At 48.1% G+C, this 20,388-nt stretch overlaps 1 protein-coding gene across 8 annotated transcripts in view; it reads left to right on the forward strand.

Annotated features, from left to right (window-relative positions):
• CUX2 (cut like homeobox 2) overlaps positions 1-20,388 on the forward strand; it is a 282,623-nt gene that overhangs the window by 12,936 nt on the left and 249,299 nt on the right. For 2 of the 8 annotated variants that reach the window (XM_042963197.1, XM_042963189.1), the window contains exon 1: positions 5,620-5,736. The exons of 4 other annotated variants lie outside the window; for them this stretch is intronic. In XM_042963197.1, coding sequence (XP_042819131.1) covers positions 5,674-5,736 — 63 coding nt within the window. In that variant the 5' untranslated portion in view covers positions 5,620-5,673. Of the gene's footprint in view, positions 1-5,617; positions 5,737-20,388 lie in introns of those variants that run through there. 2 more of the 8 variants (XM_042963195.1, XM_042963188.1) reach the window with 2 other exon arrangements.

A 20,388-nucleotide genomic window follows, 5' to 3' on the forward strand; every position in this document is an offset into this window, starting at 1 on the left:
AATGAAGATTCCTGATGATCATAAAAGAAATTAAGATAATGATGTGGAATTATAAGTGGCTTCTAAACACATTTTCCAGATCTAGTGTCTGTTAACTATATGATACCGAGTATCTTTTAACTTTTTCCGAAGTATCACACTTTAAGCAGAGGTGGGATTATTGCATAATATTCTGTAACCTGCTTCTGTTCACTTTACCTCATATCCTAGACATCACTTCACTTCAACACATATAAATAACATTTACGTTTCTTAATAACCGAATAGTGTTCTGTGGCAGGTTAGGGTCCCAGAAGGTACACTCAGCTGGGATTTTTAAATGAGACTATTTACACAGCCATGGGCAGGAGAACGTTGAGGCACCCAGATGCTAACAGGTGGGGAAGCCATTTCCACCTCTGATCTGAAGGGGAGTGAGAAGGGAGAGAGCCCAGTGAGAACAGAAAGACAACTTGACCAGGACTATGGCTGTAAAAGGACCTAACCACTGTCACAACTGCAGTCAAGTAGGGAGAACTGGAAAATAAATCCCCAATCTTTCTCTCCTCCCACCTTCTTATTGCCAAGCAGGGCCTTCCATTGGCCAAATCCAACTGGAAACCAGAGAGCAAGGGAGCCTGGGAGATGTAGTCCATGGAGGTCAGCTTCCTGGGGCATTGAGGGATGGGAGTGAATGGGGAAGGGGGGCAAACATGACAGTAATCAGCACATTATGAATACACTATCATTTGTTTAACTTGTCCCTGACATTGGAGAGGAGTTAGGCAAAGGGAGCCTGTCCTTCTTGTGCTGTTCCTCTCCACTTTGATTGATCAATCAGAGTTGGCACACGGTTAAGGCTGCAGCTCTTGCTTTCTGGGCATCTGCCTTTTCACCCATTTTTCTCCCATAAGAGACAGGGTAGGCTCAAGAGCCTTGGACCTGATGTGAGTGAACCTAGGTATCAGTCCTGGTTCTGCCCCTTCACAACCGTTTGACCATTTCTCTCTCAGGGCCTTAGTCTTTTCACCTGCAATTTGGGAATGCAGATCCCTGCCCCATCCACTGTGAGGCGGATTACAATGATAGCCACTTGATAATTGCACATTTACATAGTGCTTCACATAGATTAAACTCATTTAATCATCATCATTTTGTACAATTATTAGCACCATTGTCCACCTGAGCAAAATGAGGTACAAAAAGGTAAAATAACTTGGTCAAGGCCACAGAGCTTATAAGTGGCAGAGCTGGAATTCATATCCAGACAGTCTTGCTCCAGAGTCTTGCTCCTAACAATATATTGTGCTGAAGATTTATTTATAAAGCATCCAACAACCAGTAGGTGCTTCATAATGGTAGTGGTTGACAGCATTGTGTCAGGAGTTTTGCACACAAGGAATTGGTGGCTTGGTCCTTACAGTCAGTCACTTCAGTCTCTGGATCTGGGACCTAACTATGAGCCTGCCTCCAGGAGTACACCCAGGGTCAGCCAGACACTCCCATATCCCTTACTCCTCTGCAAGGGCTGTCTAATGCTTCCAGATGAATTTGGAGTCTCCAGTTGTCTTTCTTCCTGCCTGGCAGCTGCGGTGGGCAGTGCAGAGCTACCGAAGGACATTTTCTTTTGTTTCAGCTTTGATGCTGGGGATTTCGCATATCATTATGTTCATGGCTAAGGACCTGCCATTATCTTCCCTGGGATTCTTACACAGTTTATGAATTTCCTAAAGGATCCGTCTCTCTATCTGCTTCTGCTTTCAAGATAGTCTATCCCAAGCCACGCTCTGCTTCCTCTGGGGTGGAGAGAGGGTATCTTCTTTTCCATTGTAATTTTTTAAATACTCATCTTGATGTATATAGATCTTTGAGAATCAGGAATCAGCCAGGAACCTGTTTAAGTTTTTTATATCTGTGTGTGTCTGTGTGTGTGTGTTTATGTGTGTTTGAGGCAGAGAAACTGTGTGCTAAGAATATGAAAAACAGCTTTTCACAAAAATATTTAATATTTTAGTCCTTTAGTTTTCAAATCCAAGGCTGATTGCTGAAAGAGTGTTTCCTGGTTTACCATCTTTCATTAAGGATCACCTATAATAATATAATTTCCCCAGCTAACTGTTTAGGGGGGTAAACACTTAACTGCTTAATTCATTATTGCTGAGCTTGAGACGGTAACAGATGCCTTTGGAATATAAGCCCGCACATCTAATAAGGCACAGGCTCACAATGCGCTTGGAATATGGTGGGGAGAGACGGCTGAAATTTATTTTGTGAATAAAGCAATAAGCCACTAAGCAAAGCTAATATGTTTCGGCCCAGGCAGAAAGACACGATCATTCAGTATTTATGTAGCAACCCATTCCTCAGTGGGACTGCAAGTTTCTACCATTAAAATTGTCGGAATTCTTCAGAGACCCACTGCATTAAGTCATTTAAAAATATCACAGACTTAAAACAATCTGAATTATTGGATTTTCTTGCTGCTCTTCAGTAAGCATGTTTGCTGTGGCAATTTCCTGCTCGGTCAAAGGTGCAGCCTATGTCAGTCAGGAAAGTAGAAAAGTTCCATGCAGAATTTGTATTCTGAAGCCCAGTAGTCTATAACAGCTGCAACAAAGTCAGACATAAATTTATTTTTCTTTCTTTTAACTTTTTCTTTTGACATAATTTCAAATTCCCAGAAAGGTTGCAAGGAAAGTAGGAAGAATTTCTGTGTACACTTCATCTAGAATCCTCAAATGTTACATTTTGTAACATTTGCTATATCATTCACTCTAGATAGATAGATATAAACAAATATATGCATGTTATTTTTGCCTGAACCTTTTGAGAATTAGTTGGAGACATGATGTCTGTTCCTTTACCCCTAAATACTTCATGTTGTTCTCTAAAAACAAGGCTATTTTGTTATATAGCCACACACCAGGAAATCAACCAGGAAATTAACATTGATACAATCCCATTATCTAATCTATTGACTTTATTCTAAGTTTGCCATGGGCTCTAATTAATGCACTGTATACTAAAAGAAAATCCCAGATCATATGTTTTAATCACTTGTGGAGCCTCTTTTGCTTCTTTAATCTGGAATAGCTCCTTAGTCTTTCTGTGTGTTTCATGTGACATTGACATTTTTAAAAAGAACAGTCTATTTTGTAGAATTCTTCCTCCATTTGGGTTTGTCTAATATTTCTTCATAATTAGATTCAGATTATACACTTTTGGCAGGAATATCACAGAAGCAATGTTGTGTCCTTCTCGGTACATCATATCAGGAGGTACACAATGTCAATTTATTCCATGACTGCAAAGTCAGACATAAATTTAAAATAGTCTTTCATCAAAACCTTGGTTTGTTAAAAATTGCTTTGAAGGGTTTCACACTCACTCCAGATTCTCTATTACAGGTCTTTAAAAAACAGACTCAAAGACAAGGAAGCTGAAAGCTTTACAGATGCTCAGGAGAAACTGTAGCCATTAAAAAAAATTGCAATGTGATAGTTATGAAATTTCCCTAAATTCATTTTGCAGAATGAGAGCTGTAATTTAAACGTGAAGTTATCGAGAGCTGAGATAAACCACACATCACGTGCAATTTAATCTGGCAAGGAAACAGGCCACTCGGAATTGCTAACTAGGCCTAATTCATTACATCTTGGTGAATGCTGTACTTTTGGTCTTACGAGTCTTTCAAATTGCGCATTAATATATTTACCCAGGCCTCATGGAAAATGTATGGGGATGGTAACAGAAATAGTGTATCCTTGTTTAAATCACATTACATTTTTTAAACAGCTCAAGTGATTGCTCAGAAAGATCACACCTTCTTCTGAAGCATTTATGAAACAATTATTTACATTACATTAAAAACTTTAATTGCCTTGAAGCACGTGCTCCGAGATACAAATATTGGAAAATCATCAAAAATATCCATCACAATTCTCTCTCCTTTACAACTCTTCTAAACTTTATCTTTTTTACAACCTTCTGTATTGATCTATTGTCCCAGACCAAGAGTGATGTCAGAAGTCCGAGCTGGGTCATAAAAAGAGAATATAATTTCCATTTGCTGTCTATAAAAGCATATCTTTGACCAGAGAAAAAGGAGGAAATGCCCTTTTGTGGGAGAGGGGGAGGGTGGGGTGGGATTTGTCAGGGGATATGCCAGAGAAGGAGAGTGACCCCAAGGTCAGGAGCAGGAGGTGGGGTAAGTAGGTTGGTGATGGAGGGGTTTAGGGGGTCTGAGATCCTCCTAGGTGTGGGATGTTGGGAGGGGACTGGGAACCTCTAGCTTGCACAGAGGCAAGATGAAGGAAAAATGTAAAGGAAGAAACTTAGTCACCCCTATTGTCCAGGGTCAGAAATTGCAAAATATGGGAACCTCCCTCTAGCTAGGCTTAAGGCCATCTCCCAGAAGACCATCATAAAAAAGGAGCCTCATACTGCAAAGGACCTGGGGTCCCCAGCTAGAAGGGCCCTGAATAATAATGATAATAACACTAGCAGAAACATCTGTAGTCGCTGAGAATCCAAAGCCCCCACAGCAGGGCTAGGGCTCCCTCAACAGATCATAACAACAAATGCTAACCCATTCAACACAAAAGCCAACCCACTGCGGAGGGAAACGCGCTCCAGATATTTGGCTAAGAATCTCCTCCAAACAGTGAAACGGCCTCCCATTCTAAAGTTGTGAGGAGCCCTTATAATTAGACCCCCAAATAATAAGTTGTAAGAATTCCTGAAGCCCGCCCCCACCCCCTCGCCCTGCAGACTCCTGAGCTCTGGCTAAGGCGCCGCCCCCCCCCCAATAATAATCATAACAATAATGGCTTGAAAACTGCGCGCGGCAGTGGTGATGTTTCCCACGACTCAGTGGCGCCCCCGGGCGGCTCCCACCCGTCGGCAGGCAGGCTCCCACATGCCCGTCCGCCAGCGAGTCTTCTCGGCCCTACCTGCGGGCTGCTATCCTCCGATCCGAAGCTTAGCAGGCGGAGGAGCGGTGGCAGCCCGAGGCACGTGTTGTGTGTCCTCTGATTGCAAAAGAAAAAAAAATGCATCGCAAACTATTAACTTTTTTTTTAAGTATGCAGTGTAGGGAGTGGGGGGTAGACAGGTGCGAAGCAGGGGGGTGTAGGCGCTCCTCTCGCCGGCCTCCCGCAGCACACCCCTCCCAAACTTCCCTTTGCATTGATCAGCACGTTACGTCAGTATTGATAAGTTTGCAAAAAGCCAAAGTCAAGTGCAATCGCGCGGCACACCGACCCCGGACTTGGGGGGGGGAGATGCAGCGAGCGCTCCGCGGGCCCGGGAGCCGGCTGCAGGCAGGGCAGCGGCGGCGCCGTCGCCTCTCGAAGAGGCTGCCTCCCCCCCACCCTCCCCTCCCGCCCCATCCCCGGCCGCCTCCCCCGGGCGGGTGCCGAGCTCCCCGCCCGGCGCGCTCCGCCCGCGCCCTCCGGGGGTCGGGGGGGCGCACGGCTCCCGGGCCCGGCGGCGGCGGCGGCGGCGGCGCGGCGGCGCCGAGGGGCAGCGGGTGGCAGGAGGCCGGGGGACGCCCAAGGGGCCCCGGGCGGCGGCGCTCAGGGCCCGAGCGGCCAGCGGCGGCCCCGGGGCTGGGGGGAGTCCAGCCCGGATATTGAGTGCAGCCATTGAGAAAAGCCAAACTCTTGTGTGTGTGCGTCTCGAATAGCCCCCAAGATGGCCGCCAATGTGGGATCGATGTTTCAATATTGGAAGCGATTTGATCTACGGCGACTCCAGGTTAGTGCGGGCAGTGCCGGCCGCGCGGCCGTGGGGAGCCCTGGGGCGCGCCCTGAGCGCATTGGGGAGGTCCCCGGGAGGGTGGGCGGGCGCCCCGGGGCGCCGGGCGGCGGCTGCTGGGGCTCGCTGGGGCTCGGCTGCCCGCTGCCCATCGATAGGTATTAGGAATTGATCTCGCCGCTGCTCTTTGTTCGGTTCAATCATCGATTAGCCGCCGCGACCATGGAGAAGCGCTAGTGAGCCCTCGGCCCAGGGAGCGAGCCGGCGGGAGAACGGCAGAGCGAGGCTCGGGGAAGGCAGAGGCTGCGGTCCCGGGCAGGGGGCTGCCGGCGGGACCCCCGGCAGCCCCCCTTGCTCTGCACTTTGCGCGCCTCCCAACTTCGCGGCGCCCGGGGAGGCCGCGGAGCGCGCCGCGTGCCGGTCCGCGCCCGGCTGGGGCTTGGGCGAGGGAGGGAGGGAGCTGGCGGGCAGGGAGGTGGAGGAGGAGGAGGAGAAGGAGAAGAGAGGAGGAGGCTGCTGGGGTTGGCGTGGAGGCGGCTCCGCGCCCCGCCGGCCGCCGGCACCTCCGCCGCCGCCGCCTGCTTGGCTGCGCAGCCCGGACGCGCCGCCACCCAGGGGCCGCCGCTGCTGCCGCCGCAGCCACCATCGCCGGACTGGCCGCCTGCGCCGGCAGATCTCTCCTCGGTCGGGCCGGGTTCTTGGGGTTCGTCTTTGCTTCTTGCTTTTTCCCCCCTTCCACCTTCTTTCCAAGTCTAAATGGGGACGGGCGGTGGAGATGGGCCCGGGGCGCGCGCAAGTTTGCGCTGCAGCCTCGGGGGCCGTGGAGAGCCGGGAGCTGCGCAGAGCAGGGGACTCCCGGCTCTCGGGCCCATGGGAACTTTTAAATGGGAGATTCCCTCACTGTCTTCTGCCTTCTGCTTTCCCTCCCGCCACTCCCCCTTTTCTTTTTTTCTCTCTTTTCTCTCTCTTTCCCCGGGGCTACTCCCTCCCAAACACCGGCACTTTATCCTTACTCCACCTTTCTCTGGGAGGCTGTATGTCTCCCCCAGATTTGGGGGTGTTCTCCGCTGATACCCTAGGAGGTGGAGTGGAGGTGGAATCTCAGAGAACACCCGCTGGAGGTACAGCTCTAGCCTCCGTTCTTTCTGGGGTGCCCCAGGACGCTCCTGTCAAATCCCCCCAAACCCCGGAGTCTTGCAGAGTCTCGGCAGGCAGTGGCAACAAGGGGCGGGGAAGTGTTGCTGAGAACCAGGCGATTAGAACATCTTGCCTTGGCCTTGACATTCGCCTTAGAAGTGAGAGCATCAATCTGGAGATCAAAAGGGACCCCACTTTTTTCTTTTTTGAAAATCTGCCTGCAGATCTCCTTAAGTTTCTTCTGATAAGTCGTTCCTATACTCCCCTCCTCCTGGCTGGCCTCTTCCCAGCCCCCTCCTTCCTAACTCCCTACTCCCCACTCGCCCCCTCCCCCAGCCATTGAGCTGGAGAGAAAATCGGGGCACTCAAGCATGCAGTTAATAACTGCGAGTGCCTTGCAATTCCAGGTCCTCACTCGAGTTGGGGCTACAGTTTGGTGGCCAGCTGAGGCGGGCCAGGCTGTGAGCTCTGCTTGCTGGTTTAAATGATGCTAAAGTGGCCTTTCTGGAAGAGTGGGGGTGTGTGTGTGTGGGAGAGAGGAAGGCAGGGAAAGGGAGGGGGAGAGAGAGGGAAATAGAGAAGAGAGAGAGAGGGAGAGAGGGAGTTGGGCAGCCACATTGGGCTTGGCACGAAGGCCAATGGTAATCGTATTCCCTGCTAATGTTTGTAAATGAGACCGGGGCACGGCTGGGGGACAGCGTCTTTATTTATGATTGATGTTCTGTAACATAAGGAATGACAAGAACGTGGCAGACAAGAGGAGAGGAACCAGAAGGGCTGGCGAAAGCCCTTTGCAGGGTCCTATTGTTATTCTGGGCTGGAGAAAATTTCCGCGTCGAGATTTACAGCGCTGGTATTTGCTCCCGGTTGGCCAGAATGTCAGTTAACACAATTTTCATTAGATAACTCGTTTTCAATCCAGGGAGCTGGAACTGCAGTAGGGAGGGGTGGGTAGAGCTGGGGCTGGGTGCTGAGGGGTGGGTGCGGCTCCCAAGGGGCTGATTTCTGAGCTGGGGGAGGGGGTTTGAACCTCCCTTCCTTCTCCAGCTCTGGGGTCTAACATGGAGCTGTTGAGGTCACCCAAATCTTGACTCCATTTGGACTCCCATTGATCTAGGAACCCTTTGTTAGGGTGTTAGAAGATACTGAGGTGGCTGAGGTGGAAAAGCAAATTTGAACTGGAAACGATGAAGGTGGGAGATAGAGTCTTGTTCAGGTAAAGGGGAAATGGGGCCAACACCCCTACCCCCACCCCTGTGGGGGTGGGGGTGTTTATTAAGAAAATGGCTGGTGTGTCTGGCACAAAAGGAGAAGGCTCTCAGGGAAGGGGGTAAGCTCATTTACATGGATATTAAGTGTGGGGGGGTGTCCCTGAGGGAGTTTGAAAGGCTGCACACTTCTAGAGAGCAGAGAAATAAACGAGGCAAGCTGAGCCGCATGCAAACATTGAGACCCTCACATCTGCCACGGTCATCATGAAGTGTTCAGTGGCTCCCCGGCCCAACAGGCCTGCAGCTTCCCCCCATATTCTCACTGATGGCATTTTTGTTGGAAACGGATTATGAGCCTAAGCACTTTTGCCTGGGATCATCTCTTGTGCATAATGCTAATGACTCCTATGCCACACTTTTATTTTCATTTTTTTCCCTTCCTCCTTTCCTCTTATAGGGGAGATAACCAGAAAGGAAAACTTCTGCTGCCTTGCTCTGAGATCCGGGTGGGAGAGGCGGGCCCCCACCCCAGGGCCTGTGCAGGCCGAGAGCTTTGAGCCCACTCATCACGCGGCCCAGCTGCCTGTGAGTGTGAGGAGGTGTGTGGCTTCAATTCTTGGTTGTTCAGGTTGAGTGGTTTCTCGAAGCCTGGTTGCTGAGCATTAAAGTGGCCGAGGCAGCAAAGGTGTCCTGTGTTCCCAGGCCAGACCATGCTGACGCCACCCCAATCCCGGCAAGAGAGGTGACCTTGTACCGACCCACCATACAGCCCTCCGGAAGTATATATTTTTTCAAATATGGAAGCAGTCCAGTTATTCCTTATAGCGCTGTCTCTGAACACAGCAGTGCCGTTTCCCTAGGAGGGAAGTCAGTCAGCAAGTCTTAAGGACTTGTGACTGATGGCAAAGATGTTCTGACGTGTGGTACCCTATTCCAGGACCCCCGAAACTGCTTCCCCCTTTCCTTTCTCCCTTTTTTTCCCCCTCTGCTGCTAGCAGTCCAGGAAACGAGAAGAAATAAAATTCTATCCCAAAGATAATGCTGGACATATTTCATTTGGTTATAAGATTGCTTTATGATGAACATTACTAATGCAGTATTTTTTTATGGCTTTTCTGTGTATAATCATTGTAACTGGATTCATACCTTTATGATTTTCTGCTTTACTTTGCCACTTTTTTTATGATGCTCCAGGTCCAGTCTCCCATGCTATCTTTTAATTTTTTTTTCCTTTAATAGTGCTAATCAAGCTAACCAAGAGTTAAGGGTGTCCAGTTGAAATGAGGGTGCCAATCCAAATTCACATCTGTGTTTTTTGGAGGAAAGAGGTTGGCTAGAGAGACCACATAGTACAAGTTTCAGAGGAAGAGGTAAATTCTGCTTAGGGTTTGAGCATTCAGGGAGGAAGATTGACAGGGCAAGCGAGAGGCTGGACTTTTTTAAGGAGTTTGGAGAAACTTTTGGGAAGATGTGCATGGGAGCTGGGGCTTGATGGAATGTTTTTGCCTGCTTAAAGTTTAGTAAAGAGCGTGGATGTGATTAAAATATTATAACCTTATGATATTCTGAAGTGCATAAATTTTACATATCAGCCACAGAGAGTTTAGACATCCATTAGAGTCTCTGACAGCTTGACTTATCTAAATGTGCTATCATTTAACAATGTGTCAAAATTCCTCTTTCTATAGATGACAGCAGTAAATAAGCTATCAGCCCTGTTGGCGGAATCCTAACTTTGGAAACTTCGCTGTAATAGAATTGCTGCTGGGGTGGGGAGCATGAGCAGACCAGGCTTGCCATAGCCCGGGGCCATAAGATGGGTTGGCATTAGGCAAGGGCTGTGGGTGGGTTGGAGGGGGGAGGACCAGGAGAAGTGGGGGGAGCACAGGGGGTGAGGGAAGATTTCTAATAGTAGTTCTGTAAGACCAAACAATTGGACAGCCCCCTGGACCCTTACAAAATCCAACCAGTGGGTGACCCCATTCCATCTGCCTCTCCCATTCATTGGAACCCACACCCCATGGGCCTTTTTTTGCAGAAGGAGCTAGAAACAGGTGTTAGAGAATTTATTTAAAGAACCTAGCAGTCTTTTCTGGGCATCCCCAAATTCTGAATTCTCAACTAGACAGAAATTGCTTCCCAAAGATGAGTTCTCTCTTTGCTAAAAGAAAAACAAGCAATGTCTCATCTCTGACCACCTTTGCTGTTTGAGGTCTTGAGGGTTTTTTTTTTTTTTTATAAAAAAAACCTGGATTCACTGTAGAAAATTGAGAAACCACAGACAAGCCTAAAAAAACAAATAAGCATCTGAGTAGGTTATTTCAGATGAACATGATGCTACTTTGACCAGAGGGAATAGCTTTTGTAGTGGTGATGGTGGTTTTTCTTGTATTCCTTCTCTCTCCCTCCTTCCCTTCTCTTCCTTCTCTTCTTCTTTCTCCTCCTCTCTCCCATTAAAAAGAGGATTCTGTCTTTGAACTTGACATTTTGTCATGGTACTCTTTCTTCCAGCGGATGGGATTTTAAACACGAGCACCTTAGCTGGTGCTAAATTGGGTCCTGGATGTTGGTGGACATGGCTGTCCAAAAACTGTGGCTTTCTCTGCTGGTTCCTGAAAGGCTGAATTTCTGGTGGCTTCCAGTTATCTAATTCAGAGGCCCAGCCTGGCAGAGGTTGAGTGTGGGAAGGGGACTCAGGTGATGGCTTGCCTTTGTTCCTGGTCTTGGAATTCAGGGTCCAGTCTCCTGTTTGATTTTTCTCTCTGGGGTGTGCTCTTTATTTGTGACAGTGGTTTATATTGTAGTTGTCAGGGAAGGTGGAGGTAGTTGGCAGAGGGGAAGGGCCCAAGAGCTCTTATCTGTATAGCCTCTGGCACTCATGGATGAATCACCCAACATCCCAAGTCTCCTGTTTCTTAATCCATCTCACAGGTCAGTTGTGCCCATCTGGTCTGCTGTACCAGGTCGTTGTAAAAGGTGAAGGGAGCTGACATACTTTGCATGACAGTTAAATGTATTGTCTTTTAATGACCTTGGGGCCCACTGTGCAGGTGATGGGGGACTTTTGGCCTTTTAAGCAGTTTTTGAGACAAGCAATTATGTGCAGGACAGAGTTCTTGGTTTCTAAGCCTTGATGAGCCATTCACAGAAATGACTTGTAGTGTTTTGCAGGATGTGGACAATATTCCCATTATACGTAGATTAAAATCCCAAGTCCTTTCCCCTGATTGCAAGGCTCCTCACGATCTGCACACACCCGACCCCCCCCCCCCCCACCATCTCTCTGGCTTCATCTCCAGCCTCTCTCCCCTTTCTCACTCTGCTCCAGTCACAAGGGCCTTTGCACTTGCAGTTCCCTCCACCTAACACTCTTTTCCTCCAGATCCTCCTATCCTCTTCCAGATACTCCTGTGTCTAGCTCCTGCATTTCATTCAGTCTCAGCCCAAATATCAAGACCACTCAGCCTAAAGAAGGCTGAAGAAGCTTCTACAACCTCTTTTATCCTTTAATATGCAGATGTGCTTCTGTGTCTCTAAAGGAGGTGTTTCCCCTGAGGTTTTTGACCTCATAACCTTCTCAGGGTGTGGCATCTTTATACATTCTAGGAAATCATCTAGGTCTGCCATCAGAGGTGGCAAACTTTTTCTGCACAAAGTCAGGTAATAATATACTTTAGGCTTTGTGGGCTGTATGGTCTCTGTTGTAAGTACTCCATTCTGCCATTGTAGCATGAAAATAGCTGTAGACAGTGAGAATGGACAGGCATGGCTGTATTCCAGTAAAACCTTACAAAAAACATGCAGAGGGCTAGATTTGGTCTGAGCGCCATAGTTTGCTCACCTGGTCCTCTGGTTTTATGTGACGGCTGTTATTACTGGCTGTGGCATGACTGAAGTTTTACACTTTTCAGTTAAGACTATTAAGATGGATCAAAGTTAATTCTGTAAACTAGTTCTTTACTCTTTACCTCAAGAGGGAAGTATAAGGAGTAGGATGATGAGGGGCCCCTGCCTGACTTGCAGTCCTGGCACTATCACCTGCTAGCTGTGTAACTTTGGATGGATCACTTAACCTCTCTGACCCTTCCTGTCCTTGTTTTTAAATAGGACTGGGGTACCTGGGTGGCTCAGTTGGCTAAGCATCTGACTCTTGATCTCTGCTCAGGGTTGTGAGTTCGTGGCCCACATTGAGCTCTGTACTGGGCATGGAGCCTACTTAAAATAAACAAATAAATGACATGGGATTAATAAGTCTCCACCTTTTAGGTTGTTATTGAAGATTAAAGCAATTTGAACATGAAAGTGCTTAGCACAGTGCCAGGCACACAGTTACTGTTATGCAAGTGCTTTGCTTCTTATTGTTGGTGGTATTTTCAGGTTGTGAGACAGGGGTGAAAAACCAAATAAACAGCAGCTCCTAGAACTTGCTGGCATTGCAAGCTGTTTCAGAGATTTCTGGGCAAGTTTTCTTTTTTTTTTTTTATTTTTTATTTTATTTATTTTTTTTTTTAAATTTTTTTTTTTTCAACGTTTTTTTTTTTTTTTTTTTTATTTTTGGGACAGAGAGAGACAGAGCATGAACGGGGGAGGGGCAGAGAGAGAGGGAGACACAGAATCGGAAACAGGCTCCAGGCTCCGAGCCATCAGTCCAGAGCCTGACGCGGGGCTCGAACTCACGGACCGCGAGATCGTGACCTGGCTGAAGTCGGACGCTTAACCGACTGCGCCACCCAGGCGCCCCTGGGCAAGTTTTCTTTTCTTTCTTACTCTACTGGGGACTCACTGTATTAACACATTACTAATATTATATGTAATGTCTTATATTTTGGGGGCTCGACTACAGAGGTTGCAGACTGGGAGCTATGTCTGGCTCATGGATGTGTCTGTTTAAGTTAGTGCAATATCTCAAAACACTTTTGTATAAGTTGTCAGCATTTAAAACACAGGTGATGTTACCTATGGAATCCAGATGTCCAGTGTCCCTTACAAATCAAGAGCTCTGGCCTCACTGGGCAGGGAGTGAAGACCTGGGAAGGGCATGTCTAGCAGAGGGAACAGCCAGCGCAAAGGGCCTGGGTGGAGGGTCTGCAGAAGGTTAGGCCAGCTGTAGAGGTCATGGGACGAGTCACAAGGAAGGTGGATGTCGAGGCTACTGGCTGCCTTTCTCTGAGTGCCTACTGTCAGAAGAGGCTGCATCTCCAGAAAAAAAATGAAAGGCCCTTGACCAGCTCTATGAAGATACATGATTAGGAAAGCACAGGGCCTGCTGTCTCTGCTTCTCAGTAGCTCAGGTATCCCCAAAGTGGGCCTGCGGCTGCCTCTCCCACCTTCCCGGTTCCTTTACTACCCACCCCCAACCCCAGCCTCTGCCATCCTCCAGTTCAGTCAAATGAAACAGCAATTCCAGGATACGCATTTGTCATTAAAGAGAAGGAAAGAAAGAGAAAATCAATCCTTTGGCCTCTTTGGCCCAAGCTGGTCGTCTGCCCGAGACGCCCGGAGCCGAGCAGTGCTTAAGACTCTCCCAGCCGCCGTCGCTCAAACTGGATGGGGTGAATGGCTCCCCGGGAACCATTACGGTCGATTGACTTGTTCAGCCAGCTGTTTGGAGTGTGGGTGCTGTGGGCAGGGAGACCACAGGGGTCACCAGGGTGGCCCAGTTGGGGGCAGATTTCCCCGAGCAGGTGGTTGCTCGGAGGCCACTCTGCTGGGAGTGCATATTTGGGATGCCTGCTGTCTGTTTGTTATGAGCACCCATGGGTCCAGGTATCCGAGGGGTTGTGGCGTGGGCTGCAGAATCAAGCCTGGCACCCTCCTATTCCCAGAGACATTTAGTGTGGACTCGAGCCAGGTGGCCTGGGCTCAAGTCTCCGCTCTGCCATTTACCAGCTATATTACCTTGGGTAAATCACTTCTCTGAGCCTTAGTTTTCTCACATGTAAAATGGGGATAGTAGTATTATAACTTCCTTAAGGATCATTGTGAGGATTAAGTGAGTTAATGCATATGAAATGCTGAGATCTGTGCCCAGCATGTAGAAACTCTATATAATATTAATGATAATTGCTGTTGGCCTTTACTTTGCAAGTGTATATTCACTCATTCATGGTATAATTAATAATTATAACTAATAATTATATAAATAATGCTAATTAACAACAAATAGCATAAATGTTGTAACCAATAATTATATACTGGAGATGTCATGGTGAACAAAGGAGGCAAAGTGACAGCTCTCACTGAGCCTGTAGACAGCAGGGAAGGTGGAGCACGGACAGACGGGTGTGTAGTCACATGCTGGGGTTGGGTTCAGAGATTCTGAGATTATCCCTGGAAGAAGTGACCCTTCAGCTGGGATCTCAAGGATGGGTCAGGGAAAAGCATCCCAGCAGAGGGAATAACACGTGCTAAGATCCTGAGGTGGATGTAAGAATTGTGTGTGCAAGGAGCTGCAGGAGGGCTGTGAGGATGGATTGCACGAAGACTCTGAGTGGGTTGGCAGACCCACCCCTGTCCTCACTCTTGTCATCTGTCAACTGGGGGTAAGGATAGAGCATAAAATAAGAAGATGTTGCTGTGTACATGGGTGGCTCAGAGTGAACGCTCTGTCGGTGAGCATTTTGTATGGGTATTGCTTTTATTTTTGTAACTAGATATTCAGCCCAATTTTTTATCTGTTGCAAAATGGCTGCCTCTGACTCCCTTCTCTTGTTTCTGTCTTGTGATTATTCACAGGGCAGCCAGGATTCAAATCGCAGCTCCGCTCCTTCCTAGCTGTGTGTCCTTGAGCAGCTTATTTCCCCTTTCTGAGCCTTGGTTTCCCCCTCTATAAGATGTGTATAGTAATAGTACTTTCCAGTGGTGCAGGACAATGTACCTTGCAGATCCCTGACTATAGGAAATATGGCTGGCTGGTGCCCCAGGTGCTATTCTTGGAGATCCAGCCCCAGCCAGGGACTGAGTGAAGTTCTAAAGCAGACCTGTTCCTGGGACACACAGGACTCCTCTGCTGGCTCCAGACTCCTCAGCAATCTAGGACAGTTCCACCAACCAATCTTCCTTCCCTCTCTTCTTCCCTCTGGCTCCTTCCTGCAGGCATAAGCATTGACCTGATAAATCTCTTTACCTCTTACTTTTTATTATTTTTTTAGAGTTTATTTATTTATTTATTTATTTATTTAGAGAGAGCGCGTGTGGGAGCATGCAGGTGTGAGCGGGGGAGGGGCAGAGAGAGAGGGAGAAAGAATCCTGAGCAGGCTCCGCCCCATCAGCGCAGAGCACAGTGTGGGGCTCGATCACAAACTGAGATCACGACCTGAGCCGAAACGGAGTCGCTTCACCACCTAAACCATCTAGGCGCTCCTGTAATCCTGCCTTTATGTCTCCTTGGAGGATCACAGTCTCCAATAGGAAAGATGAAGTGAGATTTGAACATCTACTCAGTGCATGCTCCCCTCCATACTCAGTTGGGGTACCTTCTGTGTCTCAGGGGCCTGGGGAGCTGTCACTCTCGCCATTGCCTCTTCCTGGTTGTTTGTTCTTACTGGCCCACAGGCTGCGCATGGTTAGCTCCCTTCTTCCCTGTGTCATCCTGCCATTATCTCTCCCTCTCATCTCCTGCCACTCTTCCCCTCTTTATTCAAGCCCCTCTGACCTCTTCACTGCTCTGTGAACATTCCAACCTCAAAGCCTTTGCACTTGTTCCCTCTATGTGGGAAACACTTTCCCAGACATCTCGATAGTTCTCTTTCATTCAGCCCTCTGCTTAACTATCACCTCTTCAGAGAGGTCCTCCCTAGCTTCTGTTTCCAAAATAGCCTCCCCGCGTCTCCTTAACCCCATCTGCCTCATCTAATGTGATATTACGTATTTATTTGTTATTTGTTTACTATCTGCCTCCCCCACCCTGGGGAGGGCAGGGAATAGTAAGTTTTCAGTCAATATTTTAATAATTGAGGGGATGAATGCCACAGGAAGGGTGATGTGGGGCAGCTGCCTTGACTCCACCTTGGGGAGTGGCCCTGGGGGACCCAGCTTCTCCTAGAACCCCAGCTGCTTCACCCATCACTGGCTCTTGAAAATCGCCTGCTCTTCGCCTGGGAATTGAGCACAGGCCTCAGGCCTGCAGTGAACTAGGGTTTATCTTTAGCTCCGTCAGTCTCGCTTTAGAAACTGGTGACCCCAATTCCAGCCTGGGAGGCGGCTCCCATCCTAATTAATACATCCATTAATTAATTGCCAGCAGGCTGTGGACCATTAACAGTGGTTTGGTGGCCTCAGTCACAGACAGCTCAAAGCTGGTCCCTACAGTCTGTGGGACAGCTGTTATGGGGGACACAAGATGGCCAGTTAACATTTTTGGACCCAGAAGACATCTTCTTCCAAAGCCTGATTCACAGGTCTACCTGATCAGCCCAGCAGGCATCAGAAAGGCACCAAGGTCTCTGGACAGCGACCTCAGAGTTGAGGGGGTTTCCTTCTCAGCATCTCCCAAGACCCCCCTACTTTATAATAAGGTAAGGCCAAGTCTCTCCTTTCCTTCTGTGGCCAGAGGACCCTGTCTGGGCCCCACTTTTTCTAAAATAGAGCTTCCCTGGGCTGTTGAGACAGGTCATTTGTTCATTCACGTGGTGAACATTACTCAGCACCTGCTGTGTCAGGTGCAGCATGAGGTGTTGAGGGCACAGCAGTGAACCAAACAAACCAAGTCCCTACCCTCATAAAGCTTCTATTTTATAATTGTTTGGAGACAGAAGTACTTTTCTTTAAGGATCTGAGAAGTAAAGAGGGAGAACCCAGTACAGACACTTAGCCTAGGGCTGGACACACTATAAGCCTTTCTGAAATGGTGACAATCATTATCCTTATTAACAATGATGACAACAACAACAATAATTACAATGTGAAGGCGTTGCCTGTTGAATTTCAGGTGCCCTGAGAGCAACACCTGAAATGATTGAGCATGGGCGTGGAGCAGTCAGACCTCACTTTGGACCCTGGCCTTACTGTTTCCTAACTGGGAGGCCCTGGGCAATGTGACTAGGCTTTTCTAAACCTCAGGTTTGCTCTTGTATAAGATGGGAATTAAATACAGCTTCTACCTCATAGAGACATTGTGAGGGTTTGATGAAGTGAAACATGAAAACCCTTAGCACAGGGCCTGGAACATGGTCATTTCCAAGAAACAGCTATTATTACCTTTATTATTATTGTTTTCATCATTGTTGTTTGTTATTCACCTCCTGGGCCTCACTGGCCAGTAGCCAGGTGGACTAGCTCCTTGCAGAGAAATCCTGGGTAGGAGGTCAGGCCCCTCCAAATGCCACTTGGCTGGCCTTAGCAAGGCCAGACCTGGCTTTTGCAGGCTTTGGAGTGTCAGAAGGAAGGCCTGGCAGTTCTTTAGCAAATATCTTTATTGCATCCTAGACAATATTCAGAGCCCTTAACAAATAGTATCTCATTTAATTTTCACAACATCCCAGGAAGGGAAAACTACTGCTGCCCCATTTTACAGCTAAGCAGACTGAGGCACCGAATGTTAAGTCCAAGGCCACATTGCCAGTAAAGAGAGAGTCTGGACTCAAGCCCAGGACCCAGGTCTTTTGGTCACTCACTCAAGTCCCTGCTCTTGACCCACTCCTGACTAGAGGTGCCTCTTCCAGAGCCCATTCTCCTCTTCCCTCTTCCCCACCCTGGGGTTCCCCATCTGTAGTCCCTACACTTGTATTTTTTCCTTTATTTTTTTAAACCTCTTAAAACACCTCACCACTGTCAACTCATAGAAATGAATCCAGGCCCGTAAGCCTGAGAGGCATGGGTGGGGTTGGGGGTGGGGATTTATTAATAACCAAGAAAGACTCCCTTCTCCTGGCCTGGAAAATGAGCGCCGCTCAGCCATCCATCCCCAGCCTGCCCACTGGAGTGCAGAGCTGCGTGGCGCGCCCTGTCGTCGGGCCTGCGTTCCACAAGATGGAATTCTCGGCCTGGGCTGATAATAAGCAGGTATTGATTGCTGCCTTGGTCATTATCAAGATTTATTTAGTCAATATGGCCTCCCCGGTCAATAAATTGTGTCGTTGATAAAGAAGGAAGGGTATAGACTTGTAGGCTTTATTAAAAAAGTTTTTTAGGTTTTTTTTCTTTCAGCAGCTAAGTCCAGCCCCCATTTCCGTGACCATATCAGCTACACTCTACATTTTGTATTTGGCTCCATAAGCTCTCTCCTTTCATGGTGGAACTTTCCCCTGTCACTGTGGTTTCTGGAAGCAAAGACTCAAGGCATGGCTGGGTCTGGAATGGCCCCTAGGAGACAGATGTCTCCTCACGTTTCTGTCTCCCACCCATTACAGGCTGAGAGTCCAACTCCCTGGCTTGTCAGTGCCCCACTCTGTCATGTCCTTCTCACAACAACCTCTTGGAGTTGTTACCCTATTTTGCAGATAAGGAAACTGAGGCCCAGGGACGTCTAGTCACTTGTCTAAGGTCATACAGGATTTGAATCCAGTCTGGCCAGTCTTTGCTCTGAACCTGACATATACTCAGCAAATAGCAAATATTTATCGAGCATGTGCTTTGGGCCCAGCACAGTGCCAGGTGCTGGGTGGGTATCGAGGGGCAGGCTGAACAAATACATGTGTCATTACAGAGGCAGAACAGAGAAAAGAACTCATCAGAAGCTGAAATCAAGAGGAAGGAGGCACCTGTTTATTGCAGATGGTCATGGAGGGCCATGCTTAGTAGTTGACATTTAGGCTGAGACCTGAATGATGAGGAGCCAGTCAGGCAAAATTGAGGCAGAAGAAACTTCATAGCTACAGAACAGCTTATGCCAAGGCCCTGAGGTGAGAATCTGCTTAGCATATGTAGGAACTGAAGGAAGGCCAGTGTGGCTGGGACAAGGTGGGCAAAGAAGGGAGGGAATAGAGGGAGATGAGTTCAGAGCAGGAAGGAGGGCCTTATGGACAATGGTAGGGGATTAGATTCAGCTGGATTCTGTTCTCAGGGAGGCTGAAAGATGTTGAGGGTTTGAAACGTCGGAGAAACAGGACCCAGTATATGTTTGGTTCCTACTGGGTTCAGCCTGATAGAGATCATTGAGGGAAGGGAGGGGATATTTGGAAAATAGGTAAAAGAGAACGTCCATGACAACTGATGTGTTATCTCTGCCCAGGGAAGATCTTGGTGATGGGAAGGCTTGGAGCACACAAGTGTTTTGAGGACTAGCACCATTCATTGGTGGGGAGTGGGAGAGAGGTATATGGGGACATGCCTGATGCCTCCCAACAAGGTGATGGTTGCTGCTTCACCTGTGCGAGCAGCCAGCTGGTATGGGTTTGGAGGCCTCTAAAGTGGCAGGTATGCAGTGGGCAAGCGGTGTTTTGTCCCCCTCTTCAGAAATAGAGTTGGTGCAAGGGGGGCCAGGGCTCAAGTTATGGTCTGAGAAGGGCTCTTTGCACACTGGCCTTGTGGAACTGATTTTTAGCATGTTCCCAAGCGTTGCTCATTAGGAAGGACCATGAACAGGTGAGGTGACCCAAACCATATGAGGGTGCTGTGTCCAGCCATGTCTTAGGCTTCATATGTGGAGATGCTGTTGGGTCGAAGAAAGGTTGGATGTCTACCTGGGGGACTGTAGAGGATGTGGTCTGGAGTACAGAATAAAGAAGACTTTTTTCACTCTAGTTTTCTCTAGTCTGTGAGCACCCATGTACTGGAAGTCTAGCAGAGAATGGGTGATTACCTGCCTACCATCCATCCACCATTCTTCCATCTCTTCATTCATAAGTTCACTCACTTACCCATTTATATCCACCCACTCAGCAATTCAACCAGCTGTCTGCTTTCTCTTCCTACTCACTCACTTCATCCATCCACCCATCCATCTGTCCACATCAACCCACCTGCCCATCTATCCATTCATCCACTTAGCCACCCAGCAACCCATTATGCCCCAATCACTTCTGCCCTGGACTTTGGTCTCCAGTTTGCTTCCCTGTACTGACTCTGGCCTCTCCCACTCTTTTTTTTGGCACATTGACAGCTAGTGAAATTATTAAAAACCTGTTAAGAATCATTTACAGTTGCTCCCCATTGCCTTTGGGGAAAAGGCCCCAATATGACCTTTCAGGCTCAGCACTGCTGACCCTGCCCACCATTCTTGGTTTAAAGTATTACAAGTTTTTTCTTGTTGATCTGTCTAGTTGTTCTATCTACTGTTGAAAGGGAGATACTGAAGTTTCTATTATCGTTGAATTATCTGTTTTCCCCTTCATTTCAATCGATTTTGCTTCATGTATTTTGGTAC

This window comes from Panthera tigris, chromosome D3, assembly GCF_018350195.1.
Source record: "Panthera tigris isolate Pti1 chromosome D3, P.tigris_Pti1_mat1.1, whole genome shotgun sequence".
Taxonomy (NCBI): Eukaryota; Metazoa; Chordata; class Mammalia; order Carnivora; family Felidae; genus Panthera; species Panthera tigris.